The sequence below is a fragment of the Macaca mulatta genome, chromosome 19 (genome assembly GCF_049350105.2).
Source record: "Macaca mulatta isolate MMU2019108-1 chromosome 19, T2T-MMU8v2.0, whole genome shotgun sequence".
Classification (NCBI taxonomy): Eukaryota; Metazoa; Chordata; class Mammalia; order Primates; family Cercopithecidae; genus Macaca; species Macaca mulatta.
The window spans coordinates 20191971-20204571 of record NC_133424.1 but is presented as its reverse complement, the minus strand read 5'-3'; the positions used below and the strand labels follow the sequence as shown (position 1 = coordinate 20204571).

Here is a 12601-nt window from a genome sequence, read left to right as displayed (position 1 = left end):
ATGAGTCACTGAGCCCGGCCCGCAGTTTTATTTCTTGAGAGCAGGAAACATATCTTCTAGATTTTTGTTTGTACCTAGATCTGTCTCCAGGAGATGTATAATATTGCTGACTGCTTTTGTCAGCTAAAATAATCCTTCTAGAACTGAGAATAATCAAGGATAATCTAGTCTATCTTTGGTTAAGGTGTTAGAGTCATTGTTGCTTTCGGGAAGGCTTTTTCAAGTAGTATTCTATTCCATGGGGACTGAAATCTCTGAATATATCTTTAAATCAAATTCCCAAGTAATTTAAAATGATACCTTGCTGAGGAAAGCAGACTGTTCCATAATTTGGGAAAGTAAATTACAGCTATAATTATCAGCTAAAACATCCTGTTGGTAGATACCAGAATGTGGATTATGTTTTTATTCATTTTCATGTTCCTTAGCCCTTATACAAGGACCAGCATATGGTTCTCTTCCACAATAAATGTCTGTCCCATAAATACTGAATAAATGAAGTTGAAGTGGGATCAAGCTCTTTGCTTTCACTTTCTGGCATTTTCTATATGACTCTCAATTGTTTTGCTACAGATTTTGAATATTGGTTTAAAAATGATATTCAGAATTTTGGTTTTGGGCTTTTCTGGTTTTTGTTTAGGTTAGAAGACTCCTTGGAAGTCAACTGAAAAGATTTACTGTTCTTCCTTTTTTTGGAATTTTATCTCATAAATATTAGCATTTTTAAAAACTCAGATATGTGGCCGGGCGCAGTGGCTGACGCCTATAATCCCAGTACTTTGGGAGGCTGAGGTGGGTGGATCGCTTGAAGTCAGGCCAAACATGATGAAACCCCGCCTCTACTAAAAATAGAAAAATTAGCCACGAGTGGTGGCGTATACCTGTAATCACCGCTACTCGGGAGGCTGAGGCACGAGAATCACTTGAAGCTGGGAGACAGAGGTTGCAGTGAACTGTGATCATACCACTGCACTCCAGCCTGAGCAACAGAGCAAGACTCTCTCAAAAACAGACAAAAAAATTCAGATATGTGGATTTGGTAGAATATGTCATATACTTGTGTTTTTTGTGTTTTTGTTTGTTTGTTTGTTCGTTTATTTTGAGACAGAGTCTTGCTATGTCGCCCAGGCTGGAGTTTAGTGGCACGATCTTGGCTCACTGAAACCTCCACCTCCCGATTTCAAGCGATTGTCATGCCTCAGCCTCCCAGGTGGGATTACAAGCGTGTGCCACCATGCCTGGCTAATTTTTGTATTTTTAGTAGAGACGGGGTTTCACCATGATGGCCAGGCTGGTGGCCAGGCTGGTTTTGAACTCCTGACCTCAGGTGATCTACCTGCTTCAGCCTCCCTAAGTGTGGGATTACAGGCATGAGCCCCTGCACCCGGCCATAACGTGTCATATACTTGTTAGACATACCAGCACCAACCCCATTTTTCTCCCCACAGTCCCCATTCTCTGGCTTCCAGTCTATCTCATTATCAGCTCTCTATTGCTTTATAACAAATCACCGCAAGCCTGGCAGCTTAAAACAGCAGATATTTATTATCTCACAGTTTCCTTGGGTCAGGATTCTGGGCACAGCTTAGCTAGGTCCTCTGCTCAGGGTCTCATAGGGCTGCAGTCAAGGTGTTGGCTGGGCTACGTTCCTATCCAGAGCGTGGGATTCTCTCCCAGTGTGGCATGGTTGATGGAAGAATTCACTTCCTGCAGTTGAAGTACAAAGGTCCCTGCTTTCTTCCTGGCTGTCAGTTGAGGCTACTCTCAGCTCTAGAGGCTGCCTGCGGTTGCTGCCACCAGCTCTCATGATATGGCAGCTGGTGCCAGTGGGTGACTCCCTAGTCGTCTAAGGTGGAGTCTTAGATAACAACTTAACCATGGCAGAGATGATACCATCACCTTTGGCACATTGCAAGTCACAGGTACTTCCTGAACTCAAGGAAAAAGGATTATATAAGGACATGACTCATTGGGGGTTTCCTTAGGGTATGTCTACCAATTAAGTGATTTCATCCCCTTGGGGAAGTTCTCACTAGTCAGTCCTCTTTACCTCATTGATTTGCAGCAGCTGCTTTATCGCTGCTAGCTCAAGCACATGCTCAAAGCTTGGGAACTTGTTTTCTTTTCCTAATAAGCCACAGAAACTATGAAATTACTTTGTATGCGTTAAAAAGTGCTTTCTACTGTATCTAAAGTAAAATATTTTATAAGGAGAAAACTGGTAAAACAAAAACAAAAAACTTAGAGCCGGCCGGGCGCGGTGGCTCAAGCCTGTAATCCCAGCACTTTGGGAGGCCGAGACGGGCGGATCACTAGGTCAGGAGATCGAGACCATCCTGGCGAACACGGTGAAACCCCGTCTCTACTAAAAAATACAAAAAACTAGCCGGGCGAGGCGGCGGGCGCCTGTAGTCCCGGCTACTCGGGAGGCTGAGGCAGGAGAATGGCGTAAACCCGGGGGGCGGAGCTTGCAGTGAGCTGAGATCCGGCCACTGCACTCCAGCCTGGGTGACAGAGCCAGACTCCGTCTCAAAAAAAAAAAAAAACAAAAACAAAACTTAGAGCCTTTGCAGAAGCAGAAGAGCCAACTTCATTTTCTTTCCTCTTATTGTTAAAATTAAGTTTCCAGGCCGGGCGCGGTGGCTCAAGCCTGTAATCCCAGCACTTTGGGAGGCCGAGACGGGCGGATCACGAGGTCAGAAGATCAAGACCATCCTGGCTAACACAGTGAAACCCCGTCTCTACTAAAAAATACAAAAAAAAAAAAACAAAAAAAACTAGCCGGGCGAGGTGGCGGATGCCTGTAGTCCCAGCTACTTGGGAGGCTGAGGCAGGAGAATGACGTAAACCCAGGAGGTGGAGCTTGCAGTGAGCTGAGATCCGGCCACTGCACTCCAGCCTGGGCGACAGAGCGAGACTCCGTCTCAAAAAAAATAAAAATAAAAATAAAAATAAAATAAAATTAAGTTTCCAGGCCAGAAACAGGGGCTCATGCCTTTAATCCTAACACTTTGTGAGGCCACAGTGGGAGGATTACTTGAGCCCAAGAGTTTGAGACCAGTCTGGACAACATAGGGAGAACCCATCTCTGTTTTATTTATTTATTTATTTATTTATTTATTTATGAGACAGGGTCTCACTTTGTCACCCAGGCTGGAATATAGTGGTGTGATCACAGCTCACTGTAGCCTTGACCTCCTGAGTTCAAGCGATCCTCCCACCTCAGCCTTCCTAGCAGCTGGGACTACAGGCACATGCCACCACACCCAGATAATTTTTTTGTATTATTATTATTATTTGAAACAGAGTCTTGTTCTGTCACCAGGCTGGAGTGTAGTGACGCGATCTCAGCTCACTGCAACCTCCTCCTCCCAGGCTCAAGTGAGTCTCCTGCATCAGCCTCCTGAGTAGCTGGGACTACAGGTGTGCGCCACCATGCCCAGCTGAATTTTGTATTTTTAGTAGAGACGGGGTTTCACCACATTGGCCAGGATGGTCTCAATCTTTTGGCCTCATGATCCGCCCGCCTCGGCCTCCCAAAGTGCTGGGATTACAGTCGTGAGCCACTGTGCCCGACAATTTTTTGTGTTTCTTATAGAGATGGGGTTTCACCATGTTCCCCAGGTTTCTTCTATTTTTATATTAAAATATTTTTTTAAAGAGAAAAAGTTAAATTTCCAGAAGATGAGCTATAACCAGAGTCCATTTTAATTAATGTTAATACCGCTACTGTGGAAAGAAAATGTTTAATATTTTAAGCTGAATATCTCATGTGATCAATGACTGTATACCTTATAAGAAAGACTAACATGGCCGGGCATGGTGGCTCACACCTGTAATCCTAGCACTTTGGGAGGCCGAGGCAGGTGGATCACAAGGTCAGGAGATCAAGACCATCCTGGCTAACACAGTGAAACCCCGTCTCTACTAAAAATACAAAAAGGTAGCCGGGTGTGGTGGCACGCACCTGTTGTTCCAGCTACTCAGGAGGCTGAGACAGGAGAATCACTTGAACCTAGGAGGCGGAGGTTGCAATGAGCCAAGATTGCGCTACTGTGCTCCAGCCTGGGCCACAGAGCGAGACTCCGTCTCAAAAAATAAAAATAAATAAGAAAGACTAACGTTCAGGTTTAAGATTTTCGGAAGTTCATATCTCATCTCATCCCCCATAATCATTTTATATTTGAAGTTCAGAGACAAAGATTTTAGTTTTGCACCCCAGTTGTATTCCTTTTTTTTTTTTTTTTTTTTTTTTTGAGATGGAATCTTGCTCTGTTGCCCAGGCTGGAGTGCAGTGATGTGATCTTGGCTCACTGCAGCCTCCACCTCCTGGGTTTAAGCGATTCTTGTGCCTCAGCAAGTAGCTAGGATTACAGGTGTACACCACCATGCCCATCTAAGTTTTTGCATTTTTAGGAGAGACAGGATTTTGCCATGTTGGCCAGGCTGGTCTCAAACTCCTGAGCTCAAGTGATCCATCCATCTCGGCCTCCTAAAGTGCTGAGATTACAGGCATAAGCCATCATGCCGGCCTCTCATGGTGTTAATCAAATCTGATTTCTGTTGTGAAGTTATTGATTTTCAGATACATTATTCAGCTGTGGCTTTTAATAATGGATCTTTTAATAATGGATGCTTGAATGACAGAGTTACAGGATTTAAAATCATCATAATAGTAAATGTTAATAGCATAGTACTCATCAAAGTTGTTCACAGAAGTTCTGCTACACGCACATACCAGTTACCCTATTCTTTTTTTTTTTTTTTCTCTTGAGACTGAGTCTCACTCGCTGGGATGCCGTGGCGTGATCTCAGCTCTCTGCAACCTCCACCCCCTGGGTTCAAGCAAATTATCCTGCCTCATCCTCCTGAGTAGCTGGGATTACAGGCACACTCCATCACACCCGGCTAATTTTTGTATTTTTAGCAGAGACATTGTCTCACTATGTTGGCCAGGCTGGTCTTGAACTCCTGACTTCAAGTGATCTGCCCACATCAGTCTCTCAAAGTGCTGGGATTACAGGCATGAGCCACTGTGCCTGACCAGTTACCCTATCCTTGCATTATCAAATTCTCTCTCTAGACTGGCTTTTTGGCATATAAGCATGTGCTAGTACCTCCTATCTTTAAGAACAGTCAAAGACAACAGGCTGGGCATAGTGGCTTACATCTATAATCCCAGCACTTTGGGAGGCTGAGGCCGGTGTATCATTTGAAGCCAGGAATTCAAGACCAGCCTGGCCAACATGCCAAAACCCCGTCTGTACTAAAAATACAAAAATTAGTTGTGTGTGGTAGCAGGCACCTGTAATCCCAGCTGCTCTGGAGGTCGAGGCGGGGGAATCACCTGAAGCCACGAGGTGGAGGTTGCAGTGAGCCATGATTGCACCACTGCACTCCAGCCTGAGCGATAGAGTAAAGTCTGTCTTAAAAAAAAAAAAAAGAAAAGAAAAAAGGAAAAAACCTCCTTTGACTTACCGCTTGGCCTTGCTTTGTACCCGGGATTTGTTTTAATGAGGTATGGTAAGATGACAAGCATGGAGACAACTGCTCTGTTGAAAGGGAAGTTTATTACTTACAGCTCCAGAGGAGGGGGCACACCGTGCCATGCAGGGCCACATGGGGAAGCACCTGGGTCAGTGGGCGACAGTGGAGGGAGGGAAAACACGGCCCAGAACTTTTATAGTGATTTCCTCAGGAAGGAACGGGCATGGCATGGCAGGCAAGTTTGAGCAAGCTTAGGTTAGATAGTTGAAATAATTTTGGCAGGCTCTGCGCTAGAGTGGTCTCTAGTTGGTCAGTACCTGGCCCTGGGGTGATTTAGGGCTGGGAAATTATTGGCTTTGTGTGTCAGCATTAAATGAAGAAGATGATTGGGAATGTGGGCTTTTGATTGGTCGATTTGCATATGAATGGCATGTTCTTTGGCAAGTTGTTTGCTGTCTGTAGTAATAAGCTAGTCCTGGGAAAGACAGTCTTTCCAAGCCCCAGAATGTCAAAGCAAGATAAAAAAAACATAATAGTCCAGGCTCATACCTATAATCCCAATACTTTGAGGGGCCAAGGCGGGAAGATGTCTTGAGTCTAGGAATTTAAGAACAGCCTGGGCAATATAGTGAGACTTCAGCTCTGCAAAAACATTTCTTAAAAATTAGCCAGGCGTGGTAGCACCACTTGTAGTCCCAGCTACTCAGGAGGCTGAGGCGGGAGGATTGCTTGTGTTCGGGCACAACATGGCCACTGCAGTTCAGCCTGGGCAACAGAGACCCTGTCTCAAAAAGAAAAAGAAAAAGAAGAAAGCATGATTAACACACACCCTGTCTTTTGGCACCTGTTATGTTTGCTTGATCTCCCTTATGATAAACATCAAAGACTTTGTGATTGCTGCTTCCGCTTCCTCTTCACCTCCACATTCTCTTCCAACCTTGTTTCCCCGCTGCTGAGCTCCCTATGACCTTCATGTTACTAAATCCGAATTCTCTTTATTCATTTATATATTTATTTTTTAGAGACAGGTTCTTGCTATGTTGCCCAGACTGGTCTTGTACTCCTGAGCTCGGGTGATCCTCCCATCTCAGCCTCCCATAGTGCTGGGATTACAGGCGTGAGCTACCGCGCCCAGCCTCAGATTCTCTTCTGCGTTCTTATTCTGCTTGATCTCTCAGCAGCATTTCTCACAGGTTACTCTTCTCTCCATGAAATTCTTCTCTTGGCCGAGCGCAGTCTGGGCAACATAACGAGACCCCGTCTCTACAACAAATACAAAATGTAGCCAGGCGTGTTGGTGTGTGCCTCTTGTCCCAGCTCATTGTCTTGCCATGTTGCCCAGGCTGGTCTCAAACTCCTGACCTCAGCCATCTGCCTGCCTCGGCCTCCCAAAGTGCTGCAATTATAGGCATGAGCCACCGATTTTACGTTTCTGTAGGTCAGAAAGCCAACATGGGCACTCTGGGCTAAAATCAAGGTGTTGCCCATTGAACCCATGGACTGGTTCCTTGCCTTTTCCAGCCCGTTGAGGCCACCTGCATTCTTTGCTCATGGTCCCCTCCTCCATGATAAAGGCCAGCAACATAGCATCTCTCCAGCCCTTACATCATCAAGACTTTCTCCGCCCACATCTGGGAAAGGTTCTCTACTTTTTTTTTTTTTTTTTTTTTTTTTTTTTTTTTTTTTGAGACGGAGTCTCGCTCTGCCGCCCAGGCTGGAGTGCAGTGGCCGGATCTCAGCTCACTGCAAGCTCCGCCTCCCGGGTTCACGCCATTCTCCTGCCTCAGCCTCCCCAGTAGCTGGGACTACAGGCGCCCGCCACCTCGCCCGGCTAGTTTTTTGTATTTTTTAGTAGAGACGGGGTTTCACCGTGTCAGCCAGGATGGTCTTGATCTCCTGACCTCGTGATCCGCCCGCCTCGGCCTCCCAAAGTGCTGGGATTACAGGCTTGAGCCACCGCACCCGGCCTACTTTTTTTTTTTTTTCTTGAGACGGAGTCTCGCTCTGTTGCCTAGGCTGGAGTGCAGTGGCGGGATCTCGGCTCACTGCAAGTTCCGCCTGCCGGGTTTACGCCATTCTCCTGCCTCAGCCTCCCGAGTAGCTGGGACTACAGGTGCCCGCCACCTCGCCCGGATAGTTTTTTGTATTTTTTAGTAGAGACAGGGTTTCACCATGTTAGCTAGGATGGTCTCGATCTCCTGACCTCGTGATCCGCCCGTCTCGGCCTCCCAAAGTGCTGGGATTACAGGGGTTCTCTACTTTTAAGGGTCATGTGATGACAGTAGGCCCACCCAGATAATCCAGGTTAATCTCTCCATCTCAGGGTCCTTAACCTTAATTACATTGGCAGAATTATTTTTCCCATGTTTTGTAAAGTACCATATTTAGGGTTCTGAGGATTAGCATGTGGACCCTTTTGGGAGCCATTATCCTGCCAACCACAGTTCCCATCCCAAGCGAGCAAAAACCAGAGTTGTCCCCATGACTTTCAAGGCCCTTAGAGTCAATCTCCACTTGCCACTCTAGCTCTCTCCCTCACTCCTAACGCTCAGCACCCTGGTCTCAAATAGCCAGTACTGAACCCAGTGTGTCCCCACAGGGCCTTTGTGCTTGGCTGTTTCTTCTGCCTAAACCATACCTCTCTCCAGCCCTTTTCTTGGTTGATTTCTCCTTCTCATTCTGATCTCAGCTTTGATGTCACCTCAGAGACATGGAAATTCCAAAAAGCCTTCTAACCATCACTGTCATGTGACCCCAGTCGCCCCAAAGCAACTGCCACGGCTGATGGGTTTCTTGTTGGTGTGTATTTTTTTTTTTTTTTTTTTTTTGAGACGGAGTCTTGCTCTGTCACCCAGGCTGGAGTGCAGTGGCCGGATCTCAGCTCACTGCAAGCTCCGCCTCCCGGGTTTACGCTATTCTCCTGCCTCAGCCTTCCGAGTAGCTGGGACTACAGGCGCCCGCCACCGCGCCCGGCTAGTTTTTTGTATTTTTAGTAGAGACGGGGTTTCACCGTGTTAGCCAGGATGGTCTCAATCTCCTGACCTCGTGATCCGCCCGCCTCGGCCTCCCAAAGTGCTGGGATTACAGGCTTGAGCCACCGCGCCTGGCCTGGTGTGTATTTTTGGTGTCTCACTCCCTCCATCTTAACCGCCCCATGTGTAAAAACCTCAACTGTCTGTGTCTCTGATGTCAGAATGGTGTGTGGCACATAGTAGGTACTCAGTAAACACCTGCCAAGTGACACTGGAAGAAGATGATTGGTGCTTTTGCTTATGCACCAGGATAGGCCACTGCAGGACCATAGCGTGAACACAGATTTCAAGTCATTGGACCTTGACATTTCATAGTTCTTTTCTTTTTCTTTGCTTTTTTTTTTTGAGACGGAGGCTCACTCTGTCGCCCAGGCTGGAGATCAGTGGCGCGATCTCAGCTCACTGCAACCTCTGCTTCCCTGGTTCAAGCAGTTCTCCTGTCTCAACCTCCTGAGTAGCTGGGATTACAGGGGTGCACCAACACGCCCAGCTTTTTTGTATTTTTAGTAGAGATGGAGTTTCATCATGTTGGCCAGGCTAGTCTCAAACTCCTGACCTCAGGCAATCCGTCTGCATCGGCCTCCCAAAGTGCTGGGATTACAGGCATGAGCCACTGCCTCCAGCCTTTTTTTTTTTTTTTTTTTCCTTTCGTCTTAATGACAAGGTCTCTTACGCTGGCTGGAGTACAGTGGCGTGTTCATAGCTCACTACAGCCGCTAACTCATGGGCTCAAGCCATCCTCCTGTCTCAGCCTCCCGAGGGACTGGGACTACAGGTATACCACCATGCCCAGCTAATTTTCAAATTTTTGAAGAGAGTGGGTCTCACCATGTTGCCCAGGCCGATCTTAAGTTTCTGGGCTCAAGTGATCCTCCTGCCTTGGCCTCCCAAACTGTTGGGATTACAGACATGAGCCACTAATGCCTTACAATAGTTTTTGATGAGTTATTTGCATTGCTTAATCTTTAACATATAATGGGAAATGTTTTGAATATTTGTGTATAATTTTATATTATTAGTATTATTATTATTATTGTTGAGACAGAGTCTTACTCTATTGCCTAGGCTGGAGTGCAGTGGCACAATCTTGGCTCACTACAACCTCTGCCTCCCAGGTTTAAGCAGTTCTCCTCACCCACCTGAGTAGCTGGGATTATAGGTACATGACACCATGCCCAGCTGATTTTCTTTTCTTTTTTTTTTTGAGATGGAGTCTCACTCTGTCACTCAGGCTAGAGTACAATGGCATGATCTCGGCTCACTGCAACCTCTGCCTCCCGGGTTCAAGCAGTTCTCCTGCCTCAGCCTCCTGAGTAACTGGAATTACAGGTGTGCACCACCATGCCTGACTAATTTTTGTATTTTTAGTAGAGACAGGGTTTCACCATGATGGCCAGCCTGGTCTCGAACTCCTGACCTCAGGCAATCCGCCCACCTTGGCCTCCCAAAGTTCTGGGATTATAGGCGTGAGCCACCGTGCCCAGCCAAGTTTTGTATTTTTAATAGAGACAGCATTTTACCATGTTGCCCAGGCTGGTCTCAAACTCCTGACCTCAAGTGATCTGCCTGCCTCAGCCTCCCAAAGTGCTGGGATTACAGGCATGAGCCACCACGCCTGGCCTTTATATTGATTTTGTGCAAATCAAATTCATGAAATGTGACTGTACTGCATTTTCGTAAGGCAGCTTATCTATAGTCAGAATGGTAGACCTCGTTTGGTTTGATTTCTCAATATGGAAGATCTTTACTCTTGGGGATAAAATGATGACTGTTCTTTTCTCAAACCCTCCTCTGTCACCTCCCTTTCAGAAAGCATGCTCTGAATTGCCATCGGATGAAGCCTGCTCTGTTCAGCGTGCTCTGTGAGATCAAGGAAAAGACAGGTAGGCTGTTTAGAAGACACTTCCGGGCCGAGCACGGTGGCTCATGCCTGTAATCCCAGCACTTTTGGAGGCCGAGGCGGGCAGATCACCTGAGGTCGGATTCGAGACCAGCCTAACCAACATGGAGAAACCCTGTCTCTATTAAAAATACAAAAATTAGCCAAGCGTGGTGACACATGCCTGTAATCCCAGCTACTTGGGGGGCTAAGGCAGGAGAATCGCTTGAACCTGGGAGGCGGAGGTTACGGTGAGCCGAGATGACGCATCTGCACTCCAGCCTGAGCAATAACAGTGAAACTCTGTTACAAAAAAAAAAAACCACTTCCTATGTGTGTTTAGAGCTGCGGCAGCCACACATACCTCTGGTCTTGTCTCAGCCCTGATGTGCATGGTGGGCAATTTTGCTTGTCCCTTCTGTCTTGCAGAAGACCTCTAGGATGTTTTCTTTCTGCCTTATCCTTGCCCTGGTTTCTGGTATGCACACTGATTTATTTTGTAGTTTATAACTGAGAAATACTGTTGCAAATCAGTAACAAGCAGCTGCATTCTAGGTTGAAGATCTAAGAGGTGCTTAGCATTCTGTTATATAGAAAAAGTAAAAATGACAGACTTAGGGAAGTTGAATAAGAACAATTTTGTCAGCTGGGCACGATGGCTCACACCTGTAATCCCAGCACTTTGGGAGGCCGAGGCAGGTGGATCACGAAGTCAGGTGTTCAAGACCAGCCTGGCCAAGATGGTGAAACCCCGTCTCTACTAAAAATACAGAATTAGCGGAGTGTGGTGGTACATGCCTGTAATCCCAGCTACTTGGGTGGCTGAGGCAGGAGAATCGCCTCAGGAGAATCCTGAACCCAGGAGGCAGAGGTTGCAGTGAGCCGAGATCGCGCCATTGCACTCCAGCCTGGGCAACAAGAGTAAGACTCTGTCTCAAAAAAAAAAAAAGAAAGAAAAGAAAAGTTGAAAAAATAGCACAGAGTTCTCATATCTCCTTCTTTGGGCTTCCTATCTCGTCAACGCCTTCAGAGCCATAGTACAAATATGGAAACCAGGAAATTACGTTGAGTACAGAGCTCTTTAACTGAACTACAGACCTCATTTGGAGTTCCCCAGTTTTTGCCCTAATGCCCTTTTCTGCCCTGAATCCCACATTGTATTGAGTCATCATGTCTCTTTGGTCTCCTGTGATCTGTGACCTTGTCATCCATGAACGATGTTGACCATTTTAAGGAGAAGCGCTCAGTCATTTTGTAGAACATCTGTCAGTGCGGTTTGTCTGACGTTTCCTCTAGATTGGACCAAAGTTGTGAGTTTGTGGCCAGAGTTCCACAGAGGTGATGTGTGTGTCCTCGGCACATTGTGTCAGGAAAAACATGCTGTCAATATGTCCTGTCACTGCTACCATTGACCTTGATCACTTGGTCAAGGTTAATAACAATTTGAAAATAGCTTACAAGTGGGGCCACCAAATAAGTTATTTAAATCAGTGGTCGTCTGCACAAAGGGTCACTTGATTTCTTCGAGTGAGTTGGTCTCTTGAGGTCAATTATTTGAATTTTGTGTGTCACTTCGGAGCATAGCACTTCATATGTACAGAGGCTTCTGGAAAGTGTATATGTTGTACAAAAGTGTGTTTCTTTCTGAACACTGTTTTGGTGCAAGATTGATGTGTACTTGACATATACAGTGATAGAGAACAGCAAGAGGGTCTGGATCCTGCCTCCACCTCTGGCTGCATGACCCTGGTCCTTGGCTGAACCTTTCTCTGTTCCTGGCCCTCCTCTGATTTGGGGGCAATAATAATACTTAGCTCGTGGTTACTGAGGACTGTTGAGGACTGTGTGAATTCATATATGTAAGCATGTCTCCTGCCCAGCTGTCAGAAGGGATGTGGTAACTAAAGAAGAAATTCAAGTTTAAATCTACATTTAAGTTTCACCTAAATGCTACGAGGACATGATGTCCCTAACCCTCACCAGTGTGAATTTATTTTTATTTTTATTTTTTTGAGATGGAGTTTCACTCTTGTTGCCCAGGCTGGAGTGCAATGGCGCGATCTTGGTTCACTGCAAACTCCGCCTCCTGGGTTCAAGCGATTCTCCTGCCTCAGCCTCCCGAGTAGCTGGGATTACAGGTGCCCGCCACCACACCCAGCTAATTTTTTGTATTTTTTATTAGAGATGGGGTTTCACCATGTTA

At 46.3% G+C, this 12601-nt stretch overlaps 1 protein-coding gene across 4 annotated transcripts in view; it reads left to right on the top strand.

The window, feature by feature from the left end:
- PBX4 (PBX homeobox 4) overlaps positions 1 to 12601 on the top strand; it is a 57865-nt gene that overhangs the window by 11098 nt on the left and 34166 nt on the right. For all 4 annotated transcript variants that reach the window (XM_028840089.2, XM_015123399.3, XM_077978569.1 and 1 more), the window contains exon 2: positions 10329 to 10402. In XM_028840089.2, coding sequence (XP_028695922.2) covers positions 10329 to 10402 — 74 coding nt within the window. The remainder of the gene's footprint in view (positions 1 to 10328; positions 10403 to 12601) is intronic.